The 19073-nt window shown below is 54.5% G+C and overlaps 1 protein-coding gene across 3 annotated transcripts in view; it reads left to right on the top strand.

The window, feature by feature from the left end:
* The window catches only part of STARD13 (StAR related lipid transfer domain containing 13), a 225446-nt gene that overhangs the window by 31808 nt on the left and 174565 nt on the right, over positions 1 to 19073 (top strand). Inside the window, exon 1 of one of the 3 annotated variants that reach the window (XM_036011195.1) lies at positions 15294 to 15740. The exons of 1 other annotated variant lie outside the window; for it this stretch is intronic. In XM_036011195.1, the coding sequence (XP_035867088.1) occupies positions 15617 to 15740 (124 nt within the window). In that variant the 5' untranslated portion in view covers positions 15294 to 15616. Of the gene's footprint in view, positions 1 to 15293; positions 15741 to 19073 lie in introns of those variants that run through there. One more of the 3 variants, XM_036011197.1, reaches the window with a different exon arrangement.

Raw genomic sequence — 19073 nt, forward strand, 5'->3', positions numbered from 1 at the left:
TCTTTTCCTTTCTCACATGCCGGCCTTTCTGCGCTGTGACTTATTTTCAGTTGAAGGACTTTCTACCATGAATTATCTTGAGGCTACACACAGTCACGTCGGCTGGGCACTGCCGTGATCCTACGCCCTCTTCAGCACAGCTGGATGGAAATTTGATGTTTCTGGTTGGTTTGCATTTGAAAGGACTGCATAAAACTTTTCTGAGTCATTAGCAAAGCATCCCAACAAAGGGTTGGTTGATGTTTTTTAACAATAAAATGTCAGACAAGGGAAAGTCATGTAGAAGGCACAAGAGACCGCCTTCCTGGGGTCACTTTTATTCTGAATTGTGAACAACTTCAAGAACATGAGTAAGGCACTTAGTATTTCTGGTATTGTGGTTCAGTGACAGCATCTCTGCTGGTTTGACATAAATGAGTGCTAATAATGGTCCATTTATGCACACACATGGATGTGTTTAAGGGGTACATGCAGTAGTTAATCGGGGTCATACTTAGCCTTTCATTACACCTGTACCGACTCTACCTACTCAGCCCTGACTTGAGGATGAACGATCCATTTGGAGCAGACTTTCTGTGCCCTTTCAGCCGCATAAAGGTTACGTACTCCCCCTGACTGCTGACAGATAATACCTCAGTCATTGCTGCCCTACCTAACAGGTTGCTTGTTCACTAACCTGTGTTTGCGAGGGTTCTACCCGACTGTTTACATTAAAAGAAATGGACAGAACACAGCGCACTGGCGAGTCCAAGCAGGGAGTCCGTAGCCCGCTGTGATCCTGGCGGGCTGGAATAATAAATCTAAGGTGCGGCAGGTGTTTCTACCACAAGATCTCTCTGCGCATTAGTCGTGTCAACAAAAGGTGGTTGCCACCACGCCAACGCCAACCGGAGTCCCCAGTCCGGGGCGCAGCGGTGAAAAGTCTGCAAACCCGGGCAACAAGCCTCCAGAGGTCACCCAGAGCCCACTCCCGCGAGACTCAGGGGCGGCTCGCTGGTTTAGGGACAGTGCCCGCCCTGATTGGCTCACTTTTATGCAAATAAGAATCCAAATTTGCAGTTTTATTGGTCCAAACAGCGCCTGGCTGATGGACCAGAACCGCACGTTCTGATTGGTCGTAATGGAGCCACTCTTGATTGGTCAGTAGAGCCGCAAATGAGGATCTATCTGATTGGACGGGGCAGGGCTCCGCCCATTGGTCCAAGTATGATTCCCGGAACTCCCTTACACCGGCTCCTAGGACAGTGCCGCAGCCGCGTCTTTCCCTGGACTGCAGCGGCGTGAGCCAGCCCCCGTGCACCACGGCTGCTCGGCGCTGACTGTACACTTGGGTCCAGTGAACCAGAAGGGGGCCTTTTTGAGTGGCGTATTCCTTCCTGAGGTCCACAGTTGGGATTTAAACAGAAGTCAACTTTGCTGTTACCTTTTCCCAGTCTCATTCTGGAATGAAAGCAGGATGGTTGTGTATAAAGAGCTCAGGTTGAAGGCACTCTTGTGCTGGGTATCCAACTCGTGCCTGAAATCACACAGTTCTAGAAAAGAGGCCCCAGAGGGTGTCTGCTGTGTTTCTCCGAATTTACAAACGAGGCAGCAAGTGAGAGCGGAGAGTCGACGGGACTAACTGCACAGCTCACTGGCTGCAGCGCCAGGGACACAGACTCGGGAACCGGGCCGGGTCCTGGCTCCACGTGCTCCTCACCGATGCGCACCCTGTTTTCGGTTCTTCCTTTTCCTAAGCGCTGTGCCGATCAGTTCTTGCTCTTTAAATGAGAGCACACCATGTGTAACGATGGAAACAACAGTTGTTCCTTTATTAAATACTGACGTTTTCCTTGCCCTAACCTTCCTAAGAAAAGAAGCCTGCTAGAACAGCAGGTATTTCTGGCAGGGTAAGAAAATTATAACCAGAGTGAAATCCCTAACATCACCCTGAAATACGGAATGGTTGGTGTCCGCCTGCACAAACGTGAGGGTGCACTTTTCTAACATTTGCAGGGAGGACAGAGGGCTTGACAGATAGTGAATCAAAGCAGCCATGGAAAGCAAAAACACTCGACCTTTTCTGCCGTGTGCTTTCAGAGGCTGGAGAGCATGAAACCTGACAAGCCTGAGCTCTACAAAACCTGTCCTTGCTCAGATGGCAGAAACATGGGCACTGAAGAAGGAAGGGGCTCACAGAGAAAGAGGACCCTTTCCTCTGTTGAGGAAGAGCCGCTTCAAGTGCGCCTTTAGCACATTTCATACCTCTTTATGTAGCAATGGAGTGAACTGATCCCAAACTGAGAGATTTTAGATGAAACTGTTTCTGTAAATTTATCATCATTATAGTTAAAGAAAACATCAAGACAAAACAGCAACATTTAAAAAAATAATAACTTTGTTCTGCATAGGGATGCCACCAGAAAAAAAAAAAAAAAAAACAGGAAATTTGTTAAATTACAACGAAACACTAAAATAAATCCTAGTTCATGTTAAAATATGCTGCAAGCAGGGTTTTGCTATATATTCATTTGTTGTCACCCTCCTAAAACTAACTGCAGTGTGAAACATGCTGTTCCTTACTACTCAGACCCAACAAAGAGTCGGAAAGTTCTGGCGAAATTAAAATTCAGCTGAAATGATATTAGCAGATTTTTGCCGAATATTCGTTGCTCGCCGTCTTCCTGAAACGAATAATGCTATGCAATCCATCCATTGTCCCTACCCCCCAAACCCGGCTAAGGATGAGATGCAAACTCAGCAAAGGGGGCTCCTACATACAAGTGACTTCCTCTTCTAGGACGTCGCTCACCCAGGACGGCGCTCATCCTCACGCTCAGAGCGTCCCCAGTCCCCACCCGTATCCGGGGGTCTTCTCGGCACGAGGGCTCCTGCACTCCGTCTTCCTCTCTCCAGCACCGAACACGGAGTCCGGGACGGAGGAAAGGTCAAGTCTGTTTACTAAACTGGAGGTTTTCAAAGGCTTGGTTGATGCTGTTTTCCTGCTAATACTAGTGAGGAGGAAACGGTCACAGTTGTTCCCTCCAAACCTCCGTTGTTCCCCTGCATTTTCAGGAGGTTGCCGGGAAACACAGACTGGCACACACCGCGCATTCTACCGTGTGCCCAGCACGGCATGTGGCATTGATTCACAGCATGCATGCAACATTGGTAGAGCGAGTGAGTGCATGCCAGGGAAAATATTCAGGTCCCAAATGGGCAGGCATAGAGTTCATCTCGTTTTGTAGAAATACAGATTCACTGGAAGCACTTTTCGGTATTACTGGAGCTGGGCCAGGATGGGGGAGGGGGCCGGGTAGACGCTCCTCGGCTGGGGACACCCTGAGAGAGGGGTCGGTGCGGGGGTGCCTGGAGGAAGTGCGGACAGGGACTGCTCTCCCTGGGGCTGGCCCCCTGAGATAGGAAGTGTTTGAAGTGGAGGGAGAGGCTGGGGACACGGGCCACCCCAGACAGCGGGCCGAAAGGAGGAAGGGGAAGGAAATCACAAACCCTGCTATCAGACGGGGGAGGAGACTTCTCACGGCCACTGGGCACCTTGGCCACTTTTCCCAAGTGGTCATATATCTGAAAGTGACATATTTAAGTTGATACGTATTCATCTGGGACTACCCAGAGTGTGAGAGAGAACTAAATCCTTAAAGCACGTGAAACAACAAAGCTGCTTAAATGTGGTTCAGTCTGAAATACTTATCACATTCTACTAAGATATGTGATGTAGGCAGGAAAAAAAATATTGTGTGTTACTCCTGAGATGTCCCCCAGATTGTCTCTACCTGTTCCCCATTATACAACAAGGTAAACGCATTCCAGGTACGTGCCTGGCTGCCACTGTACCTTGGGATCCATTTCCCACGGAGATGAAAGCAAAAATAGAACAGGTTAAAGCAAATTTAATGATACAGCTCAAGACTTAAGCAGAGGCATATTCAACCACAACGAATGGTTTTTAGTATTGGAAGCAAGTGTTATTGTGGTTGATTTACTGTTCAAAAGTTTTGTAGTCCTTCCTTTTCTTTTGAGAGCCTCTCGCCTTTGCGGGGCGGTAGTTGCAACGTTTTCCCCTCCGTTGCCGTGACCAGGGCCCAGATACCTTGCTTCGGCTGCATTTAATGGAAGCCGGCTTGCCCGTGGCGTTGATTCACTGTTCCAGGCAGAGGCCTGTCTCCAGGTTTTCAAACACAGCTTGAAGTTGTTACCCGTATAGATGATTTATTGGAAATAAATTAAGAGAAGATCCAGAAACAGTCAGAAACATTCTCTTTCTGTGCCCAACATACATTTTATGGAAGAAAAATGGCAGAAAGTGAGCCATTTGTCCTACGATAGAGCGTGTCTCTGGCCTGATGAAAATCCTGTACACCCCTTTTTCCTGTGCATCATCTGCCCGGTGACAGAGGGTGATGAGTGTTGGCGCAGCCCGCGCTGTCATTAATCATTCAGCTACATGGTTACTTTAATGTATTTTTAAAGCAAACTTGGTTGGCTAGGTGCTGACACAGTATTCTTTCACAGGACATGGGCAACTCCTGTCCTGACCTCCAAAAGTCCTTCAGAGAGGATGAACTTTTAGCCGGAATCCAAAAGCTTATTAGCCTTCCTGCTAGTTCATCGTTGAACCCACAGCAATGACCGCCTTTCACTGCGGGTTGATATGATATCTGGCCTATCAAATGAAATCGGTGTCTCATGCTTATGAAAGGCACAGAACTGTGCGAATGTGCTGCTTTGTGAGGCATTAATCCAGAGACCCAATAAGACGTATGGGGAAGTTTATCTTGACAGGTGGATCAGCGCGTTGCTCAGTACAATAGCCAGACAAGGCCGCCCTTGTTGCTGGGTCGCAGGTGTTTAAAAACTAGGCGAACTAAGAAAAAAACTCAGCGTCATGTGGCAGAAATGGATGTCGGTGAAGGAAGCAAAGCTGGGTTAGGTGGTTAGGCTGGTGCTTAGGAAATTTAAGTGAGAAAACAAATCTAAAGTCAAAAGCAGGTGCCTGGTTAGGGATGCATGGCCTCACTAGAACTACTAAGAGAACTAAAGTTAGGAGCACAAACATTACAATAGCTCTATCTGAGAAATCTTGTTTTGGAAGAATGAAATACAACTTTTGAAGATAATCTGTTCTAAGGAATTCTTTTTGACATGCAGATTAATTACAGGGAAATCCCGTGCATCTAAGAACAAACTTACTTGTTATCGGCCTCAGAAATATTTATTTAACACTTTCAGCATCTGTGGCAGAGGCCGGCTCTCCATCCGTCTTTCTTCGGCTTACTCAAATAGAATGTTTGGAATATTATTTGCAAACACATCTAAAATTGTAGCCAAGCGATACACACACATAAATTATATGCACATTTGGTTACGGAATACATTTAAGCTGTTCTTGTCTATAATATTGTACATGGGGCGGGGGTCGTATAGCTATACGACTGAGGTCTCCAACTAATAGCATTCAGGAAGCACGTGCTTAAAAACAAAAAAATTGATGGGTGAAGTTGATGTTATCCTAATAATGCCATCATGCAGATGTTATTTAAAAACATGAGTGTGGAAATGATAGAATAAAGCCAATAAAGAGAACGTAGAAATAAAACAGAAGGGATTTTGTGACCAGGGATAATTCAGGTCTGACGCGAAAATGATGATGTTTATAATCACACTAAGAAAAGTATAGCGGTAGAGAGAAGACAGAGCGAAACGTTTCCCGGGTGAGTCACCTGCCCCGCAGGGAGCGGATGGCTCCCAGGTGAGGGGCCAGAGAGCGTGGCGTGTTTATTTGGGTATCGAATGCCGAGGGGTTGCCCCTCGCATCCAGTCCTCACGCGACCCACCTACGAAGGCCCTTTGATGACACACAAGTCATGTCACTTGCCAGCAGGTCTCATGGGTTACTTCCCGCTGCCACCTTCTCGGGTCACGGTGGGGGCTGCGTCTGAAGCCGTAACTTCCACGGAGGGGTTTGCACCCCCAGCTCTGACTGCACAGCTGGACCTGGCCACAGAGAGGGGAGTGGGGAGACGCTTGCTGTGGATTGTGGGGGTGTGCGCGCTGCACCAGACTGCCGCTCCGTGCTGCTCAGCGCCCTCAGAGCCAGCCGAAGGCTCTGAGCACGGCCCGCCCAGCACCTCCGCTTCCCGGTCCCTGTCACTCTCCGGATCTCTCTATCGGAATCCACGTGGGCTTTGGTCCCCTCCCCCCGACACGGACCCTCTGCCCCTCTCACTCCGCCTGTCTCCCTCTCCGGGGAGCTGGGGCCCGTCCTGCTGGAGGCAGGCTCAGTGAGCCTCGGGCAATTCCTTCTGCAGTCACCTCACATGGCAAGGAAGGTGACCGACTGATTCTCACTCGAGAGCTTTGCCCTCTGGCCGGTGCCTGTCTCCGGAGTAAGTTCTAGCAGGTCCTGCACCTGCCCCACGACTCCGGCGCGTGGGGTTGGAGTCCTCTCGGTCCCTTCTCGTTCCTTGCAGTTTCTGCCCTCCTGCTCCTGTCTGCCCCCTGCAGTTTCTCTCCTCTTCCTCTCTCCTCACCTTTGTTCTGGTCAAACCACACACGCTTGGCCCGCAAGACAGTTGCATTTCCCCCGAGATGGTACATAATGCGTGTTTGTGTCACAGCGTGGCATTCCTGCTCGGGGAGCCATGGGTTAAACTCACAGCACACTCTTACCCACTGAAGATAACCTCATTTATTTCTGGTGTGTGTTTAAGATACCGATGACTCTGCTTTCATTTTTTAATAGGAAAAACCTTTAGACTCCAGCCCTGGTTTGGGTGGAGAGAGGGAGTTAATATATGACCAGATTAGTGTTCTCAAGTGTAAAATGCACATTTGGGGGAAGGAAGAACCCTAAGTCATGGTTTTAGTATTACAAAACAGTTCATAACATTCACCTATAATTTATTTTTATTAATTTCTCGAGTGCAAAATGCAGATTTGGAAGGGTAAAGAAACTAGGCAGTGTTTTTAACATCCTGGCGCTGTTCATAACATTCGCCCATCATTTATTAGTATTAAATCCCCTGTCATTCTTTTCCATCCTGCCCCTGGTGACTCAGTATCCGTGTGCTTGTGCACACACTCACCCGTCTCTGCCTCGCCAGGATCAGGGCAGAACCTCCCAGCACGTGAGTCATAACGCACAGGGCGCCCAGCTGCTGCGGCCGCGGACACAGCCCCGATTTCCGATTCTTATTGATCCAGGAAGCACGGCGGGGCCCTTCCCGGTCCGGGCGGGGCTGTGCTCCGTCCCGGGGAGACAGACACTGAAAATGCACTGCCGCCCTTCGCGGGGGTCCCAGGGGCAGAGCCGCGTGTCCGGGCCAGGGGAGCGAGGTCAGCGCTGGCGCAGCGAGCGCGTGGAGCGGCGGAGTGGCTGCCTCTGCTGCGGGGCAGCCGGCGCGCACGCGCGTGCGGGCGAGAGGGAGGAGTGTGGGAGGTCGCTGGGCTGCACCCAGGAAACGCGCGAGCTCAGGGGGGCAGAAAGTCGAACGGAAGTAACCGGGGGACCAGGAGCAGGACGCGAAGGGGGGTTGCTGTTCACGTCCACAGTGTTTGGAGGGATGAGGAAGAAGCATTAGACGTGGTCAGGATGCTCGTGCGACACTGTGAATGTGCCCAATGCCAAGGAGTCCAATGCGTAGGAACAGTTGAAATGACAAATCCTGTATCATGTGTATTCTACCACGAAAGGGTTTTCCGAATGCGAGCGGACCGTGAGAGGGGCGGGGCTGGGAGACGGCCACCGTGGGGAGCGGGCACCGGACCCAGCTTCAGGCGCGGGAGGGCCCAGGCCGGCAGCTGTCGCCCCATCCGCATCGCCGGTCTGTGACGTGCTGGGGTGTCCCGGTGCACGCGGTGGCCTGGAGTGGTCGCGGAGCAGGGGGTTTTGCGGGACAAGCATGGAATAACGCGGAGCTGCAATACCTGTGCGCGCGCGGGTCCTGAGAAAGGGGCCGGGGGCTGGCGGAGGGGCTCAGCCTGAGGCTTGGAAGGGCGTGAGGCCGAGGAGACGGCCCGATGAAGTCGAGGAGAAGCAAAAGCGAAGATGGAGAGACAGGCCAAGGCTACAAGGTCGCTGTTCGGATAACGGTTTGGGAAACGCGGCTGTGTGGGTGGTGGCTTAGCCCAGGGCCTGCCCACGGGAGGCGGAGGCGAATGCCCTTGCAGCTGAAGGTGTCCGCTCTCCGCGCCCCGGGCCACACCCCGCAGAGTGTAGCGCCTTCGGGGAGGCACGCGTGCGCTTCCTCCGCGCGGACCTGCGGCTCACTGGTTCATCAGGTGCGCTCCCCGGGAGCTGGGGCTGCTGAGAGCCGCCCAGCCCTAGCGCACCTGCCACTCTCCTGGCATTGACAATCCAGCGAAGGGCCCACAGGGCCGCAAATGAAAATAAGCGAACACCCCACGTCACAGGGGCACGTGCTCCGGACGGATTTCCTGAGGCTTGAAACCGAATGGAGGGGAGAGGAGGCAGGGTTACACAGGTGGCAGTTAAGCTGAGACCGAGAAGTGAAGAAAATCATATTCAACAACTTTTTTTTCTGAGATCACTGTATGCTAACTATAGTTCCGGGCACCAGGAATGTACAGATAGATAAAACACGGGTCTCAGTCGCACAATTAGAACGGAGACTTCAATAAAATGAGCGAAATCGAAAGTGGTCTCCCAGGACTCCAAAGAAAGATTTGGACGTGTCATTTTTTTAAGCTTAATATCAGGGGGTTTTATTTTAAATGATACCTGCAAAATATTCTATTAACATGTACATTGTACCCGAAGTCCAGTACTAGTGGCGGGCCCATGGGGCACAGCTGAGGCAGCAGAGGGAGCACAGCGCCCACTCACGTGGGAGGAAAGGTGCCCACCCGGGGTGGGGAGACAGAAGGAAAACGCCCGTTGAACGAGAAAAGCGGTTTCCATTGCACCAGAAACTCATACGCACAGTAGGACTGTTTGTATCATCCTAAGGCACCAACAGGAAAAGGCTTAAGAGTTCGGGAAACAATCAGCTACTTTTGTGCTGTTTCTGTGGACGAGAAACACCCTCCGGTCGCACGCAGCCCCTGCAGCCCGGGAGGCACAGCGGTGGCTGCGGTGGGAACAAGCCCCGAGGCCGAGTCCCGGCTCCGGGACGACTCTGAGCAGCGGCGGGAGGGGCAACTGCTGAACCTCCCCTGAACACTGGCTTCCTTATCGAGGGCAGGAAGCATGTGTGCCCTACTTACCCCGGTCAAAGTGCAACCGAGGTTCACGGGTGGGGCCGGTGAAGCGGGCAGACACACCTGCTCTGCGGAGGAAGTGGCCGCCAGCCTTCCTGAGCTCGGCCACTGCACCCAAGGGTGCTGCACCGTGCCCGTTCGAATGTCCCCAGAATGCACCGAGTCTTGAACCGCTCTGTGCATTCGGGTAGTGGTAGCAGGCTGGATGAGTCTTCACCGGTTAACCCGCCCATACCCGCGTGACAAAGCCAGGCGGCACCGCAAGTTAAATTGGCTCCATCTTTCTGGGACAGACAGGCTGAGGGGTGGCCACTCTGGGTGTGCAAGGGGACGCAAAGACGATCTCAGTCACTAGACGCCTCCTCAGTCCAGTGCCCCATGAGTGTGACGAGATTCGTGGTGCACAGGCCCAGGGGCTCCTGCACGGTAACAGTGCTCTCAAAAGCATGCATGAACAATAGAAAGAAGAATTACAGTATTTGTGAAGTCAGTGAGATGCGGTGTCCGGGCATTTTCCAGCCCACATCAGGAAAATGCTCATCGCAGTCCAAAGGCGTGGAGCTCAGACATATTTTATTTAACAGTGCCAAGCCAGAAAAGCAATCCCAACTGTGGGCGATAGAAGGCTGGCAGATGCGGGGCATGGCTCGAGGGACTCTCAGACACACCCGCTGTGATAGGCACAGACCCAGACCGGTGACTGCAACCGAAGGACCCCGCGGGAAGAGCCGGGTTCTCCAGAACATTTGCAGCAGTTTCTGTGCAGAAGGGAATAATGTGACATGTTAGTTCAGAGCCTCCAGCAGCAACACCCTGGGGTGCAGCCTGCTGAGGGAGCCCAGGAGGAGTGGCTGCCGGGTCACGTCGGTGGCCCCTGGAGACTGCGTGCCCCGGTGAACTCTTCACCCCCTGCCACGCAGCACAAGGAAATGGGTCACGGCAGGCGAGGCGGCTCCCTACGGTAAAGCCGAAACCAACATGGACGAGTTAGCCAGAGGCTTCTGGCAAAGGGCTGGGTCTGGCACAGTTAAGAACTGGATCCTTTTCTTAAGCAGAGAAAACAGAAGTCTCAGCAAGTGCACAGGAGACCGCGCCTCCCTGTTGGTTCTTGACGTGAAGGGTGAGTAGAAATCACATGAAGTTCACAGACTTGTGGAGACTTCTGCATTTGTAGGTGGAGGTGGGCCGGTGGCGGGTTCTAGTCATCGCTTGCTATGGCTGTGGGTGCGGCGGTGATGGGTCTTAATCAGGGAGCGGCGAGAGAAGGAGAAAGAAAGAAATTCTTTTTCTCCTGCTTGCCAAATGTTCACCACGGTATTATTTGTAATTTCAGAAATTTGGAATGAAGCGTCCAAAATTATGCAAGTTTCAAAGTAACTTATGGTATGTCCAACAGAATTTTATATATTTATCAAAAACTGTATTTTAAGAACTAACTTTTATTGATTGATTTTAGAGAAAGAGAGAGAAATGGAGAGAGAGAGAGAGAGAGAGAGAAACAATGATTTGTTGTTCCACTCACTGAGGCACTCAATGGTTGCTTCTTGTACGTGCCCTGTCAGGGGATCGAACTCGCAACCTTGGTGTGGCAGGACAATACTCTAACCAACTGGGCTACCGGGCCAGGGGAAAAAATAACTTAACAAATTGGAAAAATGCTCACAATCGAATGCTCAGTGGAAAAAAAATTCAAAACTTACTCTAACATGTATTCCAATTTTTATCAATATGCAAAGAAAAAAATGAAAAGGAAACTTTTCAGATGTTCTCAGCTCCTTCCTGGTAAGATTACAGGTGATTGCAATGGTTCTATTTATAATTGTGTGTGTTTAAAAGCTCTAATCATACATATATGCATTGCTTCTGTAGTTAAACCTCATAGGAGAAGAATGGCAATGACGCCACAAGCATAATTACAATTTACGTGCATAATTAGAATTTGCACGCATACGAAGGAGCAGGCTCTAGGAATAACCAGCTACCCAGAGCTGCGGTGGAATTTTCACTGAGTCAGTAAATTGTCCTTTACGCTCTGTTACTGAGAAAGGCATTGGGGGTCTGGGGGGGGATCAGAAATCAAAGTCCCAGCCCAGCTGGCAACACCCGGGGCTGGCGGGGAGGCTGGGGGGTGGGGGGGACAGGCAGGTGCCCGCTGAGCTCTGTAGTGTGTGCTCCTGCTGAGACTGCCCGGTGCTGCTCAGAGACACGGGCCGGGCGACGCCATCCTGCCGCTGGTCCACTGGGCTTCGGGCAGGGCTTCCAGGAGGAGGTGACATCGGACTTGAGTCTTGAAGGCTGAGTGGAGGAACAGAATCGGATGTTCAGGCAGAGGGGATGAGTAAGGACGCAGAGGCGAGCGAGAGCCACAGCTTTGTGTGTGAATCTCGTGCTGCTGAACCGAGGGAGGGAAGAAAACCCGCACGACAGCAGTCCCCCCGGGGTGGAGAAACGGAGGGAGGCTGAAGCAACGGGAGGAAATCTGGGGTCGGAATGTCGTCTAGGTTTCTCTCTTGGCCCTGGATGGGTGGCAGCAGTGTCGTCGGCCCAGCACGGGAATAGACACGGAGGAGCAGGCTTCCGGAGACAATCTCGGGGGCCCCTGTTGTCGTTAGGAAGGTAAACGAGAGACGGCTTTGCGGCCCAATCGTTCATTTGTCCCACAAGATTTTGCTGAGTGAGTGCACACTGGGCGTTACGGGACAGGCACCGGGCGTGAGGTGCCGCGCAGGGAACGGAGTCACTGCTGTTCCAGTAACCGTGTGTGGTGTCCGACGGGCAGCAGACGGGTCAGGGCGACCACCTGGCAACTGCTCTGACGGCCAGTCCCTGGGGTGCACGCCTGAAACGAACACCAAACTGTGTGCCAACTGTAGTTGAAAATGAAAAGTGATTTTAAAAACTCAAGCTGGATTCTATGAGGCACCGGGAGCCGAAAGAGGCCCCTAGGAGGGGCTCCCGGAAGGTTCGGGTCGGGCGGTAACGTGATCACAGTGTCATTGACGGCAGCATCGGTCGAGCCCTCTCTCTGTGCCAAGAGGCTTGTTTCACTGAGCCCACGACACAACCCTGCACCTAGGTGGCGCCGGGGGCGGGGGGGGTGGGCAGGGGCGCGGCCCCTGCAGCTGGACTCTGCCTCCACCGCTTACAAGAGCGCCAGTGCGTCTGTGCCAGGCTGGGCCTTGAGACGTGAGGGCTGGGCTCACGGGAAGGAATGTCATCGCCCAGAGCTGCTGAAGCATGAGGAAAGAGTTGGAGGGCGGGGGGGGGGGGGGGGGGGGGGGGGGGGGGGGGGTGTGGAGAATTGAGACACGGACCCCAGGGAATGCAAGGAGGGGTCAGGAGCCTGGAAGGCAACCATGGAGACCTAGGGAGGGTTGGGTGGGAGGCCAGGCAGGGTCAGGAGGAAGGGGAGGGGACGGGCGGCTGCATCTCGTCACGCACACGCCCCGGAAAGGAAAACAGCTGGGACGCCCATCAGATTTAGCAATCGGAGGGTCAGTGGGGGCCCGGGTGGGGGCGCCTTGGCAGGACGCATTTCCATGCTGAGGCTGGGGGGCCCGGAGTGCGCGTTGACAGGGACTCGTTGGAGGCAGCCAGTTTGCTCTGGGTGTCTTTGCCTTGGTTTCGGCTCCCCGTGGAGAAGGGTGACCCTGCAGGGGTGAGCCTACCAGCGGGAGGGGCTGAGGCTGCAGGAGAGAGCGGAAGTGGCTGATGTAGCAAAGTCCTGGTGGGCGTAAGAAGGACCAGGTGAGCTGGCGCTGGTCCAGGACTGGCTCCCAGGTGAGAAGAGAGGCACCTCTTCCACCGTGACCGAGATGGGAGGGGAGGGAAGAGAAGAAGGCAGCAGGAGTCAGGAGTCCTGATCTCTTCCCCCCTAAGTCAGCAGTGTCCTCAGGGGCCCCAGGGAAAGACTGCCACGGGGGGTGTGGGGGCTCCGGGAGGGGCCCTACCTGAGCTCTGGCTTTGACACAGGGCTGGTGGCAAATGGGAGTGGACGCCGCCTCAAGAACTGTCCAGAAGACCCCAAGGAGCCTCCCCTGCCCTCCCCCGGTCACCACTGAGTGGCAGCTCGCGCCTGTGGCGGCTGCCCCTGCACAGCTGCCGGGTTTTCTCCAGCAGGGCCCGCGGCCAGATGGGGCGCAGGCTGCTCGGGCGGGCGGCACCTGCCCCAGCAGATCACTTGGGGCTTTCATCGGGCTGGTCTCAGACAGGCCCGGGAGCACGCGCTCCCCCCGCAGCCGGAGCGCAGCCAAGCTGGCCAGGCCAGAGTTCTAAATCATCTTCAGATTCCCTCCATGCAAGGCAAGCCCCTGACCTGCGGCACCTGGGTATAAAATGTGTGTGAAAATAGAAAGCGGGAAGGGTCCAGGATGCTTGGAGCTCACCGATCAGTGAAAGAGCCCTCCCTAATGCGCCCAACTCTGTTTCGGTCCTGTGTGCATAACGTGGCAAGGACTGCCTCCCTTTGATGCAGTTAGAGATCTTTGCTTTCTTCAAGCCTCCCTGGGAATGCAACTGTGAGACATTTCGTGGCTGGACTGTGTGTGCGGCAGTCGCTCCGGGATGACAGTCCTTGCTCCTTGCAAGGGTTTGTCACCACTGCACACACACCGCACAGAGGACGTCACCGGGAAGGCTTCCTGGCGTGGGGCCAGGCAGCAGCCTGGGTTACTTTATAACCGGCTGCCATAGTTTCCAGCCCATTTACGATCTGTGACTTATTGCTTCATAACTGACGATTTCAAAGGTTTACCAGGGGGCCACCAAAACGCTCCATTATTTCTTTCTGGCTCATTCTGAACTGTGTTTCCCTAGTGCACGCTTTGTAATATTTAAAGGAACACATTAAAAATAACAAAGTAGAATAAAAAGGTAACTGTAGAGGGGGAACTTCAGGTAGCTAGCTGTCAGGTTTTTTTTTCTCCTGAAGTCAGTAGTAATTCATATATAGAGGAAGGATTGGATAATTACCCTGCACTTGCAGAGTTCACACGGAGCACCTGGAATTTGAAAAGCCAACAATCAACGTGCAAACATGAGAAAAGAGCTAACTACACTTTGGTTCTCACCTGGAAGTCTGGTTCAAAGACAGTTAAGAAGCAACGAGATTTCAGCCAATTTAGTGCTTAAATAATTCAGAAACTCTCTTGAAATATGTCAGACCCTTGCACCACACTTCAGATGTGAGTTAACCACGTCAGAGGTCGTCATTGCTTTCTCTCAGGTTCTTCGAGCACTCCCCACGGGAGATATCTGGAGCACCCCGCTGTCCCAGCTGGGGCTGCCTTCCTCAGTCCAGGCTTTGGCGCCTGGGGAACTGACAGCCGCTCCTCTGTGACTTCTTAAAGGGCTAGCACCTTCCCTCCCTCTTCCCTGCAAGAATCAGTTCATTTCAAATGACAAGCCTGCTTCCTGGTACTGGCTAAAATACTTTAAAATTCTTTTATCATATTTGACTTTCTCGTAATACCAACTTTTCAGATCGCGGGGGGGTGGGGGGCGGGGTTTGAATGCTGTACCAGACTATGTAAATTTACTTTCTGTGGGTTCCCCACATGTGGTTTGACCTTAATACTTCTTTCTGCAGCATGGCTACACACACAGTTATAGTTGGAGTCCTTGAACTATCTAGATTTGATTGGAGATTGCAGCCCGATAAGTATTGAATTGATGAAACCAGGAAAAATTAACCAATAACACAAGAGCGCCAGTACTAAACTCCAAAAATAAAAGCAAAAAAAAAAACAAAACAAACAAACAAACAAAACAAAAGAAAAGAAAGAAAAACCCCTCCAAACTGAGTAGCTGATTCCAAGTGACCTGAAGTTAGGAAAAAGATGATGCGTTATCAAGGACACAGGGTTTAACACTTTTGTGCGGTTGTGACGCAGGAGGCTTCCAAGGCTGAAAAGTAGGAACCATCCAGCAACAGGAGGAATACGGTACAGCCCCTGATCTCTGAATGAAATCGGGAAGGAGGTGGAAACTCGGCGTGGGGAGGGCGGTCCGACCAGGCTGTCAAGTTCAGGCGGGGGCGGGAGGGAGCGACAGACAGAGGGAGACAGACGGAGCGCAGCGCGGGGCAGGGCCGGGGGCGAGACCTCCCAGGAGAGCCCGGCGGGGAAGGCGGGGAGCCGAGGGCGCCGCGGGGGCAGGGGCGCTGGGGCGCTGGGAAAGGCGGGCGGGAGTGGACGCAGCGCAGGCGGCGGCCGCGGGCGCAGGGTGGCAGCGCGCCTCGGCCCAGCGCTGACAGCGCCCCCATGTCGCGCGGGCCGCGGGTCCCGCGCCCCCAGCCGGAGTTCTGCGTCCCGCGACCGGAGTCGCGGGGAGTCTGAGTCACGGGCCACGCGCGGGCGGCGGGAGCTGCCCCGCGGGTAGTTATGAAGACGGACCCACGATGACCAGCAAAGGGAAACATGCCCCCTTGCAGCTCAGGCGGTCCATCAGCGAGCAGCTGCGGGACTCCACGGCCAGAGCCTGGGATCTGCTGTGGAGAAACGTCCGCGAGAGACGGCTGGCAGGTCGGTGCCGCGAGAACCGGTCCGGGGGGGGCGGGGGCGTGGGGCGGGGGGAGTGGGGGGTGGTCCAGGGGGAGGCTCAGCGTCGGTCACCGCCCCGGCCCCCCAGCTCTCCGCTTCGGGCTCCCGCACGGGGGTTCAGAGCCAGGGGTCTGGCGGAGCGCCCCGCGCGCGCCCCTGGAGGTGGTGAGCTCCGCCCGGCGCGCGAGCTGACAGCCTGGCCGGCGCTGCTCGGGCCCGGCAGGCGGGGCAGAGGTGCGCCGGCCGGTCTTGCCGCCGGAGGGGGCCGTGCCATCCCGGCTGCTGTGTGTCTGCCGCCCAGCCGCCAGCAGCCTCAGCCCTCGAATGCAAGAATACGCCGTCCCCAGACCCAGTGGCCTCCCCGAGGGCCGCCCCCCACCAACTTGGCCTTTTCCACGCCGAACGCGCCCGATGCGTGTGTGGGAGGGAGAGAGGGCTGGCAGCACAGCCCCAGCACTGGGAGACCCGGCATTTGGGGGCAGGATCTGGGGGAAGACAGGTGGGCGCCGTGGCTGCCAGCAGCTGCTGCCAGCCCGGTCCTGCTGAGGATCAGGCTCTCCTCTCCGGAGGTTCCAAAAGAGGGTCTCCCTCTGGGAATCCAACCCCGGGGGAATCAGAGGAAGATAAGTGATTGTTGGGAACCAAGGGGTCCTTGAAAGTTCTTGCTTATGTCTGGCCACCAGCCCGGCCCTGGTGAGCCCTCCACCCTGGGCTTGGTGGCCTCAGCTCTGGCCCCTCGCTGTGGAGCCATCTTCTCCTTGTAGGGCCGCAGGGGCGGTGAGCGGTCTGAGTCGCGTGGGAGCCCTAGCTGGGAGCTTGAGGGCTGGGTGGTGGCCACACCCCAGGGAGGAGAGTGGGCCCACTGCTCAGGGGGGAGAGTGCCCGGGCAGTGTGGGGCCTGGGCCCCGCCCCTGGTGCTGGTGCAAGGAGGATGTTCCAGGAACTGGGTTCCTGAGTGTGGTTGGAAGGGGCCTGAGCTGACCACAAGTGGGGTCTCTCCAACAGAGCGGGTCAGCAACCACAGGGCAGAAGAGAGTTCTAGAGAAGAAGGCGTGAACCTCAGACAGAGGGAAGAGGTGCCAGGGGTGGAAAGGGACAGGCTACCTGTCCTGGGCCCCGCCCCCCCGTCCCTCACTTCAGAACTGCAGGGGCGGTTAGCTGGATGCTGCACCCACACACCCAGCAGCCCCGCCTCCCCGTCAGCAAGGCAGAACCTGGGAGGAGAGGCCTCGAACCTGCACCGCTTGGAGCGCTGGGTCCGAATCCACCCCACTGGTCAAATTAGAAGTAGGGAATCCAGACCATGCCCGCCCTTGACGCGGCCAGTGTGAGAGGTTCGCTCCGTGCTTTCTCTCCCACACAGAGGCCCCATTCAGTGAGCACCCACAGATTTTTGATCTGGGCCCAGACGTAAGCCGTGGTGACCCGGGAGTTTCAACTGTTGGTTTGGAAAGACCTGGACGTGCGTTACAGCCCCCCCCCCACCCCCCCGCCATGAGTGGCAGGCAGCAACTTCCCGTCAGTGCGCCCAGCTGCAGTGTCTGCGCGAGGGCCGGTGTGACCGAGAGAGAAACTTCTGTGGTCCAGGAAACTTCTGTTGCGTCGCGCCTTCAGGAAGCTCACCGCACGTGGCTCCTTCCTCGCTTCTGTTCTCTAAGTCTGGTGGGTTTGCTCCACCAGCGCGTCTTCCCGGAGGGCTGCCCGCCCGGGCTGTGCTCGGTTTTGACAGAAGCCAAGGTCACAGGCGGCCGCAGCCCGGTCTTCGTCCGGAGGAGCCTTGGGAAGGAAGAGCGTGTAATGGGGAGGCTCGCCGCCACCCACTAAGAGTCCCCAGGAAAGCCACGCATTCGCACGGGTTGTAGATGCTGCAGTTTTGTGAGGGCGGCGGAGAGAACCAGTTTTGATTCCGAGAACAAGCGATGGGGAGAGGCGTTGGGATCGTGACTACGTGGAACTCGCTCGAGGTCAGAGGTGGCTTCAGGATGGTGAGGATAAGGGCTCTGCCAGAGTAGCGCGCTTATGTTCTGAAATGGCAGCGTGAGGTTTTGAGACGATTAATAATCAGAATGGTAGTATCTGCTCACCCGTAATCTGCTTGCCGAGCCGCTCTCAGCAGATGCCAGCAGGTGGCTCAGCCGGGACCCAGCCACCCTCTGCCCCGCGGCCTGCAGTGAGCCGGGACGCTTGCCACCCAGCCCAGCCAACTCCGAGAAGGAGCTTCCAGATGCCAATGGATTTTCTTGGGCTTTCTCGCTAAGGTAGCTGAAATATGGAACTTTGGCCACGGGACATTGAAATACTGAGGTTATTAATGTTGGCATCCGCTCGAGGGGAAAGTATTCTTCATTTGTCAAAGCGCTCTTTATGCGGCTCGCTCCGCACCAGCAGAATGACCCACTGTGTGAACAGACCCAGGGAGCCCTGCCCTGCAAAGAGATGCTAGGAGGCTATTGACTTTTTCTTTCTTTCTTTTTTATTTTTAACATCTTCTCTCAGATCCGAGTTTTGTGCTGGGACTTTGGAACTTCCCTAAAAGTGTCTTCTTCTTATCCTCAGCCCATAGAACAGTGTCCAAAGCGATTTGTAGCAAACTCGGGTTTGTTTTCCGAAGGTATTTGCTTCTTCCCTTTGCTTTTTCGCACCCCCAGGAGGGAAATCCTCACCTTGACTCACTCTTACTTCTGCTCATGAAAGGCTGTCTCGTCAGAGACACAGGGAGAGGAGAACTGTTTCGGCGTACAGCCGCCTGTGGATGTGTGTGCTTTGGGGGCCTACTTGGGAAGGAGGGGATTACACGTCATCGGAGAAAAGCATTCCTTACCACACGTCACGACGACACAGATTCTGCAACCCAGGGAGGGGTTAGCTCTGCATGAGGTTCGAATGTGTTCGCTTCGTCACAAAATTGTAAAAGGGGGTTATTGTGTAAGAAAGATGAATATTGGGAGCTCCCGGGCTTTCCCGTTCTGTAGCGGCTGCCGGGTTTTCATCGGATCGCGGCCTTTTCGCCCGTGCACACGTCTTGGTTTCCCCAGACCCCGCCCCCCGAGGGCCCGCGAGAGCGCCTCTCACCTGTCCTCCCCGTGCGGCTGATTGCAACAAGGGTGGTGCTGGTGGTGTGTCCCCTAGGTGACAATGTTAGCCCTCATGCAGAGCAAGATGCTGATTCCAGTTGTCAGCGGTCAAAGGCCATCTGGACGCGTCTCCTAGCCCACCACGCCGCCCCTCCCCTCCGTGGGACCTCCAAGCCTGTCTCTAGGGCTCTCTGCCGCCCGCATCAGTGTAAAACTGCAGGACAGCGCTGACCGAGTTCGC

The sequence above is a fragment of the Phyllostomus discolor genome, chromosome 11 (genome assembly GCF_004126475.2).
Source record: "Phyllostomus discolor isolate MPI-MPIP mPhyDis1 chromosome 11, mPhyDis1.pri.v3, whole genome shotgun sequence".
Lineage (NCBI taxonomy): Eukaryota > Metazoa > Chordata > Mammalia > Chiroptera > Phyllostomidae > Phyllostomus > Phyllostomus discolor.